This window comes from Canis lupus, chromosome 28, assembly GCF_048164855.1.
Source record: "Canis lupus baileyi chromosome 28, mCanLup2.hap1, whole genome shotgun sequence".
Taxonomy (NCBI): Eukaryota; Metazoa; Chordata; class Mammalia; order Carnivora; family Canidae; genus Canis; species Canis lupus.
The window spans coordinates 14,847,052-14,864,887 of NC_132865.1; the positions used below are offsets into that span (position 1 = coordinate 14,847,052).

The following is a 17,836-nucleotide window of genomic DNA, read 5'->3' on the forward strand; positions in this document are numbered from 1 at the left end:
AATATAGAAGATCACTGAAACACTGAAATGGAAAATTAGGGCATGATAATCATCAGCTGATATAATGCAAACGTCAAGACAAACTATTTATAGAACTGAGACATCCAACATGACATTCTGGGAGATTAGGGATCCTTCTCCACCTTGTTATTATAATAACGGAGACCGAGAATTGGTGAACACCTTTTCTACGCATAAACCTCCTCAACTGAACTCAGTATCACTGAAATGATTGCATGAGACCTACGTGAAGGGAAAAATAATGAGACAGAGAGAAGAGTTATTATACATTTAGGAACACTTTAACATTTTCCAAAGGGGTTCATTACTATTCCTTGTATTACCGAGTATGAATTTAATTACTATACAAATGAAATGGAAGATAAATTTGAGTTAAGTGGTATATAAAACTCACTTTATTTTACATACACATAAGAGATTTAAGACTATATTTTAGATGGTGCTAGTGTTTCATTTATTTTGGAAGTGAACACATTTCTAGCCCTTCATTTTATTGTCCCCCTTCATCATTTGGATATATTACTTGCCATTAACTAGAACCATTTATCAGACACTGGATCCCCTAGTACCTGAGCATCTTTACAATGTTAGGTTAGAGGATGTGTCTTTACTTATTGGCTTTACTGTTAATGATGAAAAAACTTTAGTGACCCAGTTGGAACCATAAATAATGTCTTGTTAAAATAAGATAATTGAATATAATCATGTAAAACAAAAGGGTGCCATATTCACTTTGTATTGAAGAATGAGAAGCATAACAAACATTTAAAAACGATTAAAACCCAAAGGCCTTTAGAATGAGCTCTTCTGCTAAAGCGTGTAATGTGTTTACTTTAGTGAGCTCCTAGGACAAGAACCACGGGGGGTGCTCTTCACTGAGGGGAGAGCACCCATGAGGGTTCTGTGGACCAGGTGTCCCATTCTCCAAGGAGCAGATGCTTTCCCGAATGTTGAACTACAAATAGTCTAACAATTTAGTTCATAATCCATGGCTGTACAAACCACCTTCTCTTTTCCTGGATGCAACTTCAATTGTCATCTATGCGATGCCAACAAACAGAAAATGAAAGTTTACCAAGTTCTGTGACTAATGGTCCGCTTTATGCCATTTTGTTAAAAATAAGCATCATTCTTTTAGAGATTCAGAGACTTTGGAGTTGATATGTGCCAATATTGTCAGTATGCCAATTATCTCGATGAACTGGTTTGAGTAGTGCTCTTTGTGATTCAACCTATGTTAGGGTGAGATGTTATCCGTGTCATTAGAATGCTCACATTTTCATCATTTTTTCCTAATACTCATTTTTTTTTCAAGCCACTGGTAGTTTCGGGCAGACCTATTTATATACTTTGGTACCTATCAAACTGTTTCTCCTTCTTTGTAACCTGATAAATATTTTATAATATTTGAAAATATCTATGAAATGTATGGTAATATTTCAATATCTTTGTTAATAATGAACTTCTTTTCTTTATAAAATTGTGAGTTTTGAAATCAGAGAGGGAGACAATAAAAGAATCTTAACTATAGGAAACAAATTAAGGGTTGCTGGAGGGGAGCTGAGTGGGGGGATGGGGTAGCTGGGGGGATGGGCATTAAGGAAGGCTGTGTGATGCAATGAGCACTGGGTGTTATATGCAACTGATGAATCCCTGAACTCTACCTCTGAAACTAATGATACATTATATGTTATTTTATTGAATTTAAATAAAATAAAATTCTAAAATATTGTGAGTTTGCTGGACTATACAGTCTCTGTGGGCAGGAACCAGATGTGTTTTTGCATAATAATAGCTAAATGTCCCACAGTGCTTGTCATGTGTCTTCATGTAAGATAAGACTTCTGTTTCTCACGTTAATTCCATGACAAGCATCCTATTTTTGATCTTATTTTATAGAAGGGTAAAATAAGACATAGACAGGTTCGTGACTTGTCCTAGGTCACACAGCTATTATGTGGTAGAACCAAACTTAGATCACAGGTATTGACTTAAGCATACGTTCTTATCCACTGTGCATTTAAAGATGCTTTTAAACACTATGCTTGGCTTAGGATGACCATATAATTTACTGTGCAAACTTGGGCACTTATGAAATTGAAATAATAATGATATCCAACAAGCAGGAATAAGCTGGAGTTGTCCTGGGCCAACTGGGATATGGTTAGCTTAGCTCTGCTGTTTCTTGCTAAACGTTTGTTGAATGAATAAATGGCCAGCTAGCTGGCCAGCTGGCTGGCTGGCCAGCTGGCTGAATGGATGGATGAAAATGTTTATATTGTTTCACCCATGTGGGTCAGTTGCAGTATGGAAACTTTGATTTCAAAATATGAGCTTCAAGCTGACCTCATGAGATAACACAGTCTCATGGCAGCAAACACTGATTCCCAGAGATAATCAAAGAGAGGAGAGAAAGCAGGAAAAAGGCTCATTTCTTGTATAACAAATTTCTTTTATGAACCAATCAATGGGGCATTAATTCTGGTTCAAAGGAGGATTGTCCAACCTAGTAACCAGATGGTCAATGCTGCATTAGTGTCCACAGATGAAGTGAGGAATTGGGGACACTGCCAAAATGTTTATGGTGAAGTGAGTTTGAGCCCATGTGGAGATGACTCGGTGGTAGCCCTCCAGCTGAAAACCCAGAAGGCCTCCACGACATAGCCTAGGTCACTGGCTCCCATATGTGGTCCCTAAACCCCCAGAAGCAGGCATTTCGATGGTACCAAAGGAAGGGAGAGGGGGTCATAAGCTTTTTTAATGTTTTAAAAGCCTTATCAGAAATCATATTTCGCCTTTATGTCTATGTCTAATTTTATATTCATATTGACTTAGAATTAAGTCAGTGAGAAAATGCTTATTTTTTATGATAATCAAAAATATTAATTGGCAGTTGTAGATTCCATTGATTATAACCATGACAAAAGGACTTTATTAATACTATTATATTAATTTATTAATACTATTAATATTAATATCATTAGTATGCTTGCTAATAATTAATATTAATATTAATATTAACATTAATAGTATGCTTGATAGGCATAATCTTTTAAAAATTGTAATTATGAGAAAGGAAATAGATCCAGGACAAAATGTTGCTGACCACTGGGTCAGGTTGGACATCTGTGTATTTTTGAAAGCCTTTGGCGATTTTTTTATGTTTCTTGTAATGGAGTTTGAGTATGCCTAATCTGGCATTCAAGGCCCTCCACAACCTTACCTCACTACTCTTCAACTCCCTACCCAAGTCCACTAATTCACTGGTCTATCCATTGCCCTGAAAATACATGTCATGTATGTATTCTTACCTCTGAGTATCCTTAGTTTCAGAACCATTCTCAGTCTAGAACACTTTCATGTCTTCTCTATTTATCTAACACTATTTATTTTTGCAGTCACTCAGCTCATTTAAGCAGATTTTTCTGAAAAATGCTGTGATTCACATCAAGTAGTGAAATGGTTTTATCTATCTCAATGGTCTCCCATTTCAGCTGAAGTCAAAGTCAAGTCATTAAAATGTTATCTGCTGACCTCAATTCCTCCTACTAGTCACCCCTTGGTCCTTCTGCTTCAGAGCCACACTGAGCTTTGTATTATTTCTTAAACTGTCCTAGCACACTCCTACCTCCGGGCCTTTGTACTTGCTAGTCTCTTTACTTCAAATGCTCGACTCTGGGAGAAGAGCTGTAGAGCTTAATCCTTTCCTTTATGCTTTTTTCCCCCCAAATGTTCTCATATTTAAGAAAGATCACCCCATACGAATAGTGCCTTTCACTCTGCACTACTAATTACCCTTGCCCTGCTTTATTTGGTGTCATCTGATGTATTATATACTTATTTATTAGCTATTTATTCGCAATTGGAATAAGATTGATAAAGCATCTTTAGTAGCTAGAACAGTGCCAGTTAAATAGTAGGTGCTTAATAAATATCTGTTAATTGAGTGATTTTTCCCAGACCAAGAATTCTGTGGATGGTAGAGTTTATTTAGGGCCCTTCAGAATATATCCTTTGGAAATGTATTGACTATAATTTTATTTTAGGATCTGAAGATGAAATAAAAAGTCAAAACAAGTTACATATTGCTACTTTAATGTTTGGCTCTGAAAATTATCATTTATTTATTCATTTAAAAATATTTGTAGTACTATTCCTTAGGGACGAATAACAAAAGACACAATTCCTACCTTCATTGAGTTTATAATCTAATGGAGGGGAATACAGGACCTAATAAGCATATGCTTACTAATTGTGCTAAGTGCTACAAAAAAAATAATAAAGTTGAATACCAGAAGAGAGACCAACAGGTGAAAATTGGGTCTGAGAAGCTCTCTCCTCACCGTGAGGATTGACAAGCAAATGCAGAGCCAATGGAAGCCAAATAAGAAAGTGTGAGTGAGATTTAGGAGATCCTGGTACTTAACAGTAGGTCCTAAACTTCACCTGGGTTGGTTCTGATCATGTACAGATTGAAATCATAGCATGGAAGTTTCTTTGTATCTTGTGGAGTTTCTCTGTCAATGTTATTCTTAGAAAACATGTAAAAAAATAGTAAAGTTGAAACCGAATAATTATCTGGTACCAATTTGAAAAAGTTAGGCCTAAAATGCCTCCATAGTTCACTAACATTTTCCTGGTCTAATTATCTGTATCTGTGATGTCCAGCTTAGTAGCTACTAGCTACATATGGCTCTTTCATGTTACTTTTCACTTTTTAAAAGGTGACTGCTAGAACAATTTAAAGTACATATGTGGCTTACATTATGTTTCTGTTGGACAGCACTCTTCTACATAGCTGCAGAGATTGTCTTTTTTCCTGTTGGCAGGGCTAGAAGAATCACCGATTCACTAGTGTATGAGCTAAATAGTTATTGCAATTGTTATACTAACACTAAACCCCTACAGATAAAAATTGTAGATATCCGTAATTTTGCTTGTCTAAGTCCATTCTCCTCCTTTGGATAACACCACCTCAATTTTCTTTTAGGGCTCTACTCCTCCACATATCTCCGCAGGGACTTACCTCACCGCCTCTGCAAGTCATGTGATGCAGGCTGGCTAATCAAAGTACTGCATCCCCTTGGCCACAAGGATGGGCTCAAGGTTGGGTGTGTGACCCGGGACAGGACACTGAGGCTCAATCTCAGGACTTTTGTTAGAACTCTTGGAAAAGAAAAACCTTCTTCCTGTTGGAGTGGCTAATTTGTGAGGAAAATCAATTGGGAGCCACCACCGGAAACTAAACGTTCTGGGTCTTGAAACCCATTAGATGCAGGAAGAGATGGATGCTAATATAAAAAGGTTTTATCTGACCATATTGCTTGATCTGGATCCAGCTGTTTTGGAAGCAGTAACCATTCCTAGATGTTTTAGTCACTCACCCACTTGTGCTTTAGCTAGTCGAATTGAGTTTTGGTTATATGCATGTCCTCACGAAGGTAATCACTGAGATATATGCACTGGCTGGAGGCTCTTTGAGGAGAATTAATAATTCTTCTAATGAGCACTAATTAAGTTGGCACAACCCAATAGAATAAAATCAATTAATGATTTTTTAAGTTGGTACTTTCCGTTAATTAGTTATATTTTCTTCTAATTAAAACCCTACTACCAGGACATAATCTATATAATGATTTTTGCCTTGAAAATTGTAACAAGTAATACCAGATGTGTGAAGGAATACTGATTCTAAAGGCTTTCAAAGAACTTTGTTCCTGGTGTCATAATGCTGGATAATTATATTTGTAAAACATCTTTTAGTCATGTGACCAATTTCTAGCTCAATTCAATTGTATTCAATTGTATAAATGTGTAATTTTTGATACTTTATCATTGTCAGAGTGTAGGAATTTTATCAGAATTAGCTAACTCAGGGAGTTTTATGAGACTACCTAGTTAATTTTGATAATCTCTGTGTTATTCTTTTCCTTTTAATAATATCCTTCAAATTAATTACGTTACCTAGAAACACCAGCAACATTCTGAGCCATGATGTTGAATTTTCATCTCAAAGTTTTAATCTCAGCTCAGTCACTGACTTTATATTCTAACCAGGTCACAGCATCTCTATATGGCAGCCTGGGACCTGCCATTGCCTCTTACCTATAAGAGAACTTGAACTGCCTTGAAAGCAACATACTTCATTGTTGTATTCAGTTACTTATATCTGTTGGCAACAAAGTCTTGATGGGCTAACTGTAAGTTATTTTCCTTTACAACTGAGAAAAAAGCTATAAATAACAACAAAAAAAACCCTGTTAAAATTTTTTAAAGCAACTTCCTGTACATAGACTTGGGTTAGTAGCTCAATTTCCTCCTTTTAAAATCCACATCTGTGATAACTGTAGTTGATCAAATATAATAAACATATACATAAAGAAATACTTGTCAGATGCTTGAAGAATCTCACCCTTTGGTGAAAATTGAAATTGTGTTTTGTATATTTTTCTGACATAAGAAGATTTTTCAAGTATAAGGACCAAAACATAAAGTATATTCTAGTTCAAGAAATTTAATCTGAGGACTTCCAATCTTCGAGTCTTTCTTGTTATCTGATATTACATACGTATGTATATATGTGTGTGCGCATATGTGCACACACACGTTATACACACACATACATGAAGAGACACATGTTTGGCTTTGTCCCATTTTGACTGTTAGAGAAATCAGTTTTTAGGAGAAAGACTATTTTTGTTTTCTTTGTAACTATTCTATATAAAGGTGTTGAATGTATTCGCTTTTTATAGACAACATATTAATAAAAGAAAAGATTATTATAAAAATGCAGTTTCCATTCATATAAACCTGTGCATGGAGCATATTCTTAGTGACTACATGCTCCCTAAAATGCATTACGATTTTCAGTGGAAAATACAATATAGGAAAGAATTACCTAAAAATAATTCCATTTGGGTGGATCAAGAGCATCTTGGTGGGATGAACTTAAACAGTCACATGGTCATGAATACATGAATAGATGTATTCAGACCTCTATCTTTATGTGTAGAGTCCTTGGGATTTCTGATTGCACTCCTATTTTTTAATACCCTTGGCTTCCTAGTCATCTAATTGTGAAAAATTACAGATTTTGGAAAAGAAAAGGGCTCTAACACAAACAACGGCCAATGGAAAAGAGAGAAAAATGCCATCAAGGCTTAGATAAGGCCTTGAGGAGGATAGAGCAGTCTCAGGGCACTTATCGTGGGCAGAGCAACATCTGGGCAGAGATATTTCAGAGGGAGGATCTGATGGTCTATAGTTTCAAGGAAAATCATGCACTACACTGGGGATGGGACATAGACCCTGAGAGGGAGGAATCATCACTTCTGCATCCCTCACCTCCAAACCCTGGAGTTAAGTTACCGAAAGCTATGCTTTCTTGGATATGCACCATGGACTAAGGTAGGGCAATTTTTTATGATAAGGGATCCAAGGGAGGGAGAAGGGCACTAAGGTATTGAAGCTCTTTTAGTGTCTAAGATCTTTGGTTCTAAGTAGTTTAAAAGCAGTATTTACTTGAAATAGCCTGGCTGTATGTCTCTGGAAGATGTACATGTGTTGGGATGTTGCAGATTCACACATAGTTGTCCCCTGGAACCTCTGCTAGGATGTGTGGGTGGTGAGGGGAGGAGGGAGAGAGGGGGAAGAGAGGGAAAAAAAGAGGGAAGAATTTAAAAACCTATGGGAAAAGTTACCTTTCTTCTTTCCTCTGCAGCCTCCAGTTTTTTCTGGATCTCCTCCAGAGACAGATCTTTCTTCTTCGGGGAAGCTAAAGTTCGTGGGGCTTCTGAGATAGGAGATGGTGGTTTCAGGATCAGCTCAAAAGCCTGGCCAGAGGCACGTTTGTTGATTTGCTTCACTTCCATATCTGAAAATGAATATTTGAGAATGTTAAGCATACAGAGAGGTGAAGCATGGGTTTATTTAAACAATTTGAATTCTGGCATTTGAAGGTTGCATTGTTATTCTGGCAAATAGGTATAAATGCTGCATGTGATTATCTGTTCTACATTGATTTGAGCATACAAGACCTCTTTCTTTTGTATAATTACAGATATATTCTAGAAGAATAAATACTTACAGTGTTGGGAAATTCAACATGTCCATGGGGAATTGAATAATGGTAGGCCTACTTAGGAAGAAATAGCCTGGATTGATTTTAAACTAAACTTTTTATCTTTTGAATAAACATGAGCTTCACATGAAAATAAAGTGGCACAGATTTAGATTTATCTTATTTTAAATTACCAGGGCTGGAGGCACTTTTAGGCTAAATGACGGAGAAAAAAAAATAACAAAGATTTATCGGAAATTTGGAATTCTCTACCAATTCTAGAAAGCAATGCATGAGCAATGTTGAATGATCTATTTAGCATCTAAGACTCAGCTTATACATAACTTCTGACTTTCTTTTCCCTCTGTCTTCAATCCCTAAAGCTGCAGAACCTGTCACCGTCTTCCCTGTCTTACTAGTACATTTTGTATAATCTGCAGTTTTTAGCATTTAACCACACTGGGTTCTGTTTGCTGATTGTTTGTATGTTGTACATATGTCTCTTCTCATAGGCTCTAAGTTCCTCCAAAGAGAGGCCTGTTCCGTATTTATCTTTGGAGCCTCTGTGGCAACACAGTGTGAGATATTGGAATCCCAGAAGAAACATGGCTGGATCACTCCTCACAGCTGTATCCAGCAGAGGAAACATCTTTCTGGTTGATCTGTTGACTGAATGAGCTTATACAAAATGGGCATGGGCCTGCATTCTACTGAACTTTTGGTTGGAAACTGAAACCCTTTCACACGAAGGCTGTTGCCTTAGAAATGGTTGCTTAGCATTTAGGACATTTGTGTTGTGTTAGCATAACTTTGGAAGGAAAAAGCCTCTGTGTCCTGGAGCAGGCTTTATTTTTTAAAATACTTTATTTATTTGTTCATGAGAGACACACAGAGAGAGGCAGAGACATAGGCAGAGGGAGAAGCAGACTCCTCGCAGGGAGCCCGTAGTGGGACTTGATCCCAGAACTCCCGCAGATGCTCAACTGCTGAGCCACTCAGGCATCCCTGGAGCAGGCTTGAAAGGCACAGACAGGGTTAAGTGCTACAGATGCCTTCAGCTTGTCCTCACTATTTGTCTTTACACGTATGGAAGAGAAAAATGATAAGCCAGCAGGTACCAAAATATACCTTGGCTCTAACTGTTAGACACATCACTCTATCAAACATTTTGATATTGAATCAAAATGGATTGACTGGATTAAGTGACGATAATCTTGTTGGTAATGACAGCTACCATTTTCGATTGCTTACAGGGGTCAGGCTTGGTGTTAAGCATTTGCCTTCCATAGACCATTTTTTAAAAAAGATTTATTTATTTATTAGAGAGAGAGAGAGAGAGAGAAAGAGAGAGGCAGAGACACAGGAGGAGGGAGAAGAAGGCTCCATGCAGGGAGCCCGACGTGGGACTCGATCCTGGGACTCCAGGATCACGCCCTGGGCCAAAGGCAGGTGCTAAACCACTGAGCCACCCAGGGATCCCCTCCATAGACCATTTAAACCCTACAACTACACTGGGAGGAAGATACAGAGTTAAATAAGCCTGAGAAAAAATCTAAGTAACTTGCTTGAGGTCATGCAAATATGGTAGAGCCAGGAAGAAAACCAAATTGAGTAGAATGAATCTGGATAAATCAAACTGAAAGTGTTGCACTCCAATGAAGTTTGTAGTCATGCCAATTCTTTAGGCTTTCTTTTTCAGATTCTCATTATTGGGGGGACGCCTGTGTGGCTCAGTGGTTGAGCGTCTGCCTTCGGCTAAGGGCATCATCCCAGAGTCCTGGGATCGAGTCCCACATTAGGCTCCCTGCATGGAGCCTGCTTCCCTCTGCCTCGGTCTCTGCCTCTCTCTCTCTCTCTCTCTGTTTCTCATGGATAAATAAATAAAATCTTTAAAAAAATCTCATTATTGGGGCCTCCGTCATAAGTCATTTTTATCATGGGAACTTGTTAGCTTGTTGACATGCATATTCAAAATATGGGAACTTTATTAAGACTATCATAAGGGGAAAACAGTGACGGTTGTTGATGTTTTTTCTTTTGAGTTTTCGAAGTATAAAGCATTTTCTTGCAAATTATGATTTGGTCTAGCTAAAGCTTAGCATATTATATTATTTGCAAAGAAAAGCCTTAGACATGTTATCGATGTTGATATGCTGGATGTGGGTGCTAACAGCAATCTAGCCATGTTCCTTAAGAGACATTAATGTGCTGTTGTTAGCATCAAACTCAAACTCTTTTAGGGGAGGCAGGCTTGTCAGTCAGTAGAAGGTGTCCTTTTTTTTTTTTTTTAAAGATTTATTTATTTATGATTTTAGAGAGACAGAGAGTACATGGGGGGAAGCTCAGAGGGAGAGGGAGAGAGAATCTCAAGCAGACTCCCTGCTGAGCATGGAAACCAATACGGGGCTCGATTTCACGACCCTGAGATCACTGCCTGAGCAAAAATCAAGAGCCCAATGCTTTACAGACTGAGACACCCAGTGCCCCAAACGTGTGACTCTTGATCTCAGTGATGTGAATTTGAGCCTGACGATGGGGTTAGAGTTTACTTAGAAAAAAAAACAAAACACAACACCTTGAACTATTCTGAGCAACAGGCAATCAATAAGACCTTAATAGCTAGACACGAAAGTCAATAGTGAGATCTACAAGATACTGACTTAATTATATCAGGAGCTATGAAAGAGAAACAAGTGTATCTAAGCTTTTTCAAATTATGTTAGCAGGAGCATTTCTGTTGTAGGCAACTCACCATCATAAGTATAGATGTTGATGTTGCGAGGTTCCGGGTAAAAGCAAGAGCAGATCAGTGACAGCATGGACAGCTCCTTCATTTTTTCCTTGTAGGCTAAAATAAAAGACTGAAAGTTAGTAGCATTCATTTTCTGAATTTCCTCTTAATGCTTCTTTTAGTCTGAATAATAATGACAGCCTGCTGCAGAATGAATATTGTCAGGGGCATAGCTTTGCAAAATATAAATAAAAGGAAGATTGAAACAGGACCCTCAAGTGCATATTCTTTATTACGGAGGCCATGAATTACACATTATAGCCCGTTAGATAAAAAATGAGAGAAAGGGAGTTAGAGAAAGAAAGGAAAGCAGGAGGAACTAAGATCCAGCAGGACAGAGAGAGGAGAGAAAAGACACGGAAGAAGCAAAAGCAGACAAAATTAGTAGAGAGATAGGTCCGTTCGAGTATGTGTGTATGTTGGTCTACTGGGCATACGTAGGATTCAGGAGGTGTCCCTTGCTGCTTGGGCCCAAGTGGCCACATGTTCAGTGGGGGACAGGCAGGGAACCCATCAGGATGGTTCTCAAGCAGATACATCCTCCAAGGACCTATGTTACTGCTTTCTCTTGATCCCAAGTGCACTTTTTGGTTGCAGCTTCTTTCCACACACACAGTAATCATAGATCTGAGATCTGATTAGGCTCTCCTTTCCTCTACAGAACCTGGTTTGGGTGCCCACCTTGCCAAGCAAGCTACAGGAGTTCAGTGAGTGATCGCCTTCCTCCTTCACCCCCCCTCCCTATTTCATTTTTCCCTTTCTCTGTCAAGAGGCCTCCTGCCCAGGTAACCTTGGAAGGCATCTCCTCAGTGCTGGTTGTCACCAGGACAAGAGATGACCAGAGGGGGTATAGGGAGGTGGACTCTTCTCACCATTGTTGATCATCAATAAATTAAGAAAAATGGAAGAAAAATGATAGGTTTATTTTGCACCAACTTGTGGAAAAGCATAAACTTGTGATGATGGCCTAGCATGTTGAATCTCACAGGTAATATTTACCTCTTGGCAGGGCTTCTGATCATTACGATTACTCAAGGGAGGGTGAATACATTGGGAAGACAGGAATTCCCAGAAGGTTATTTTGGGCATTATTGCCAAATCCATCTTTTGTGGGCTCACTGGAAACAGCATCAACACCCAGATGCTTTAGAGCTACAGAATGTTAGATTAAGAGGGTCCTGAAAGATCATTTAGCTAACTGTCCACCCACCCCACCACCAATTTTGTAAATAAAACTGGCCCCAGAGGCTAAAGTTGTATGTGGCCTCCAGATAAAAATGCAGTAAATGGATCAATATTAAGATTGCCAAGAGGCCTTTTTCTATCTCTGCTTTCAGGATGAGGTTCAATGTGTCAAGGCTGGACATACTTGATATCACTGAACCACACGCAATGATCAAATATTGCCATATTGTATATGGCTCAATGTGACACATCCAGAGGGTCTAAGAGAATTTCTCTCCCTGTTTAGCTTATTTCCTTTAAAATAAGCAACACAATTTGCCTTTTGCCATAACAGTCCTGCTGACACCTACTTTGAGAGATTATATTGGAGGCCTTCGGAATTTTAGAAGGCTGAAATTGTATTTCTTTCTCTTATTTGTCTATTTAGTTAACAAAACCATGTCACTTGTATATAAAGGTCCAGGCAGGTCTTTACATGGATGCTCAGTGTGAATCACAGTTTCTGATAGGTAGAAGCATTTGGTGGTTTAATACATTTAATTCCATGAAGAATAAAACCTAAAACAGCAAGTTTTTGTAGGCTGGTGCCTTTTTTTTAAATAAGAGAAAGCACTATGATATCCAAAATATTTTGCAAAATTAAGCACATATTAGGAGCACATACATGTTAAAGATACCAACTTTATTAGACAGGACCAAGCCAAAAATAAAAATAAAATAAGATTTTTCTATCTCATAGATCAGTAACAGATTACAGCTGCAGGAAAACATGAATTTCTACTGAAAATAATACTCCCCAACATTTGTCTTCAGTTTCTTAGAAACGAAATTCAATAATTTTTAGTAAGGCCACTGCTCTGTCATGCTTGATAAGTTAATGAAGGCAGGAGATACAAAGGTTGTCACGGACCAACACTGTAGAGCCCTATGTGTAATGTTTAATGTATAACCAAGATTGACAAAAAGTTTGTTCTTTCCTCTCCTGGATGGTTTGGGGACAAAACTCAATCGACCTCAGTGAGTGATTACTTAAGAGAATCCCTACATTGTTTTGATAGAGGGCCACGACTCTCCATGGCATGAACTCACCCACAGCCACTGCATTGATTCTCACTCACATAGTTGCTCTGAATCCTAGGAAGCTCCTTAAAACCACTTGGCAACCACAGCTCAAGCAAATCTTGACTCTCTGCAACAAAGTCATGCTCTCCAGTGAAGGGTTTCCTCTTCACTTGGTGCAGTTGCCCAAACTTTTCTCAGGAGGCACTGCCTTTCCTAAACCTCTCCTCTCATGGAGATTCTTGCCAAAATTTCAATCCCAATTCAGATGCTTCCTCCTCAGTGTTTCCCTCTCTTGGGGGTACTCCCCACATTGATCTCTTATTGCCCTTAGTTAGGGCAAGGGCTGTATAGCATGATTACTATACAATCTTGATTATATACTCTTAAATGTGATTCTATACTGTCTAGGGTCAGTCACTACTGGGTTTTGATGTGTAGTTTTTGTTTACAAAACTATAGGCTCTTTGGAGGCAAATGCTACATCTTATTTATCTATGAAAAAGTTCACAGGGCAGGTCTGGATGGAGCAGAAGGCTATTGCTTAATAAATAATTGTTGGCTATCTTGCTCACTGATTTTAAGTCACTCTCCCAATTAACAAATATTTATGATCACAACTTATGGGCAGGCGTTCCGTGAGGCATTATGGAGTTACGAAGAGATATATAGTATCCTCATTCTCAAGAAGCTTTCAAATCTGGGAAGTGAAGTAGATGGATATAAAAACATGGAATATATGGATAGAAACAAATGTGAAATAGGGTGTTGGATGGAGGTGCAGGTGACTTGTATTAGAAATTGAGAAGAACCTCAAAGCCCTTGGTGCTATGGGGAGAGTGGTTAGGAATGGCTTAACGGTTAGGGTTGCCAGATTGGACAAGTAAAAATACAGGATGCCTAGTTAAGTTTTAATTGCATGGGACATACTAAAAATAATTCCTTGCTTTTCTGAAATTCAAATTTAACTGGGTGACTTGTATTTTATACAGCAACCAGAGTAAATGGATCTGGATGGTAAAGACTGAATAGTGTTAAGGAAAGCAAGGAAGGGAGAAGGTATGTTTATTCTTGTTGGCATGGAAATGGGGTTCTGAAGAAGCTATCTGGAAGGTTTTTATGGGTGGACAGTGAGTTGAGTTCATGCAAGATATGATCACTAAACTCTAGGGAGCATCATTCACTTCACGGTCTTTAAGAATGCGACTGTCTATCTAAGAATATCATGTGTCTATGTGATATTTCATGGGCTGCACTACAATGAGGTTTTTAGGAGTTGTGTCCTGATAGAAAGACTTCCTGGGGATCAGTTTTGCTCTAAGACATTTGGTAAGAAGTTTTGAATTTTTGTTCATGTGAAAAAGTTATGACTTAAGTAAGATATTGTGTTTACCTTAAGAAAACCATAGGTATATTTTTTATGTATATTTATATGTCAGGTATATGATATCCTGACATTCCAGAATGTCAGGATATCATAAATTTTCAACATGTTACTTAAAAGAAATATTAGCTTGAGTGTTTGGTTTTGAATCCACATTCAGGTATGTTTTTGTGGAAAGTCTGAGAGGCACAGAGGTGAGAATGAGTTAGCTGAAAGTCCTGGTTTGCTTGCACAGTTCTGGTTGAAGCCCATTAACAATATCGTTTTTCACTGTCAGAATTTGGCCACTACAATGATCTTAGCAATAGGGAGCCATTGAACATTTTGAAAGGGGGGTTACCTGGTGAAAGCCTCTTCTTAGAAAGATTTATCTAGCCGTTTGGTTGTGCAGGAGATACACTTAAGACACAACTGACTGAAATTCAGCAAATAATGTGGTATGGCTTAAGAAAAGAGTAAGGAATGGCAAAGGGAAAAGAAAGGGAAGAAATGAGACTTAACAAAAGAAGAATGGATAACTGTAAACAATAACTGTATTTAGAGTCAAGGGCAGAGGGAAGAGAGCAAGAAATCATAGACAGGCGGCCAAGGAAGCTTTCCAGACAGTGTCACTAAAGCTTGAGTACCATAGGATAGGTTGGCCTACCAGAAAATAGGGTGTGGGTTGAAATATATGGAATTTGGATAAACTTTTTAAAAAATCAACAATGAAAAATCCCAAGCAAATGTGAAGACTATTAGAAATGTGCTAATAAGATTTTACTATTGATATTTCATATTTTGAATTCACAATCCCTTTTATTGGTTTTTGGAACTCGGCATATACTCATTTTTTCATTATGCTCCAACACCAAGTAGAGTTCTGTGCATGTTTGTAAGGATGTGAGAAGTAACAAGTAATTCCGTGTAATCTTTCCCATAGTTGATTGCATTTGCTATTAACTATTAATGTTTGCAAGTTAGTGATTTCTCTAGTGAATTCATTTAAAATTCAACCCATATGATGTATGGGTATAATGTATACCCTAATGATGTAAAATGATTCTAGAGCAATATCCATTTAACCTAATGATGTATGAACACCCACTGTTTTTCCATTCTTCCAAAGGGCTACCATGAACTATGAATAATGGTAGCTAGTTGCTCTTTGGGTTTGGAGCACAAACGATGTATCAGGCACCGTGGTAAGATATTTGTATGCATTTTCTCATTTAATCTTCTCAATCGTGCTATGAGAAAGATATAATTAGACTAGATTTACAGATGAAAGAAAGAGATGCAGAGAAGTGGAGTAGTTTGCCTGATATCCAATAGATCATAAAGTGTGGGGTTCAGTTGGAATATAGGCCTGTCTGACTCTGTGCCTTGCTCTTAATGCCATTCTCTTCCTCCAACAATCTGTTCAGATGCATCATACACACCTTCAGCATATACATATTGTTTTTAGCAAGAAAGTAATGTGTATTACCATTGAGTTTGAAAATAGAGAACCAAAAACCTTTTTCTCTCTCTTCCCATTTTCCTTTGGCATTTGTTCTTTAATTAATTCCCATATGTGGCTTATTGACTACATGACTATATGTTAAGTACAGAGATTTACAGAAAGAAAGTATAAGTGTTTTTTTTTTTTTTAACATGTTTTACTTGGATAGTAAATATTGATGCAGAGATGGCTAGAAAACTCAGGGACAGTTTCTCAAAAGGATCCCTGAGTATATATTCTAATATGACTGAATATATCCTTATACATTTATATTACAGCTAATGAGGTAAGTGGAGAAAGTGGTAATTACCTAAGTAATTTCCCTAAGGGGAAAAAAACCTTTGCATCATTTATTTCAATATTTTAAGAGTGATATATTTAGGCTGGCAATTACTTGAATTTTCTCATTCTTTTCCCTTTTTCTTTTGTGTTTGTGTGTGTGAATCTGAGGTGTATTTTTTGTTTGAAGAAAAAAGAGCATCGAAGAGAATAATACAATCAGTACTAAAAATTTAATAGTCAAATTAGATTGTGGATTAGATTAGATTAAAGCAGCAGAGAGGTTATGTGTACTTAAAAATATGAAATAGACAAACAAATAGAGTAATTATTTCCTTACTATTCTAAACATGTAATCCTCACATAGATCAACATCAGTGATCTTACATCTTTCCTTGGCATCTTCTTTTTCCATGTCATAAATTAAGCTTCTCATCCTCCTTTTAACTTGATTTTGAACATATTGTGTATGTGTGTGTGTGTGTGTGTGTGTGTGTGTGTGTATTACATTTGGTAGTTCAATTGCTTTGGGGTCCTAGGGCCTGAAGTCAGATTATTTTCTGAAAGTCAGATCTGCCATCCCATTTAGAAATACTTTTGGGAGCTCTATTAGAGTGATTTTTTTCTTGAAAGATGAAATAGAGAAGAAGGATTTTATTTAAAACACTTGTATACCATGTTAGCTTGAATTTGGACCTTAAAAAAAAGGCTGATGAATATAGTTGATGAATGTGTAATTGAGGACTCAACATTTAAATGAAAAATATATCTCACATTTTTGAAGATCTATTTTAACATCCCAGAAGATCACTGATATGAGGTAATGTTCTAGATATTTCTGTTAAGATGATGTAATGCTAATTGGCTTAGTACAAAAATGGATTCAGTCTACATTCATTCTACCCACCTCCTCACCCCACCGCCAAAATTATGGTTTCCTAAGATACAATGACCAGGGAGGGTCTGAAAGATTAATGTTTGATCAGCTGAAGCAGTATACTTTCCCTGCAGAAATAGATATCAAATCAAATTAAGGGGCATTTGAGAAGGTCAAAGCTGTACAACCCATTCATGTGTTGTATAGAAACATATGAGGCTCTTAAATTTCAATTCGATTGATTCTTGGCAAAGCAATTGTGACAAGGAAAAGAAATTGGATGGATGACATGAATCAGTTCTTGTGATCAAAACTGTAGTAAGAGCAGTAAATTGTACCAATCTGAGACCTCACCTTACCCTTGATTCCAGTTAAAGCTCCTGCTGAGTTTAATGAGAATCCCACTATATCATGCAGGGTCTTGTCCTTTTTTTCTTTCCCTCTAATGAAAGAAATTTTTACAGTCCTATGTGGAGATCAGACTACACTGGTTTATAGGAGTAATGAAAGCACTTCTGTTTATATTTCAAGACTTTATTGCCAATCTAATTTTGAGTATTAAAAGACATTTTTTTTTCTTAAGCCCTCAACACTACCAGGTAGTAGTGTGGCCTAAAATGATAGCTAGATTGGTTAGGACTTAAATGAGAGAAAGCCATCTCAGACACTGGAAAGTCTGTCGATCTGTCTGAGTAGAG

The 17,836-nt window shown here is 37.5% G+C and overlaps 1 protein-coding gene across 1 annotated transcript in view; it reads right to left on the reverse strand.

Moving 5' to 3' along the window:
• The window catches only part of STMN2 (stathmin 2), a 49,859-nt gene that overhangs the window by 13,143 nt on the left and 18,880 nt on the right, over positions 1 to 17,836 (reverse strand). Inside the window, exons 2-3 of the mRNA XM_072804147.1 lie at positions 10,833 to 10,928; positions 7,722 to 7,894 (exon numbers count right to left, since the gene is read on the reverse strand). Of these exons, the coding sequence (XP_072660248.1) occupies positions 7,722 to 7,894; positions 10,833 to 10,928 (269 nt within the window). The remainder of the gene's footprint in view (positions 1 to 7,721; positions 7,895 to 10,832; positions 10,929 to 17,836) is intronic.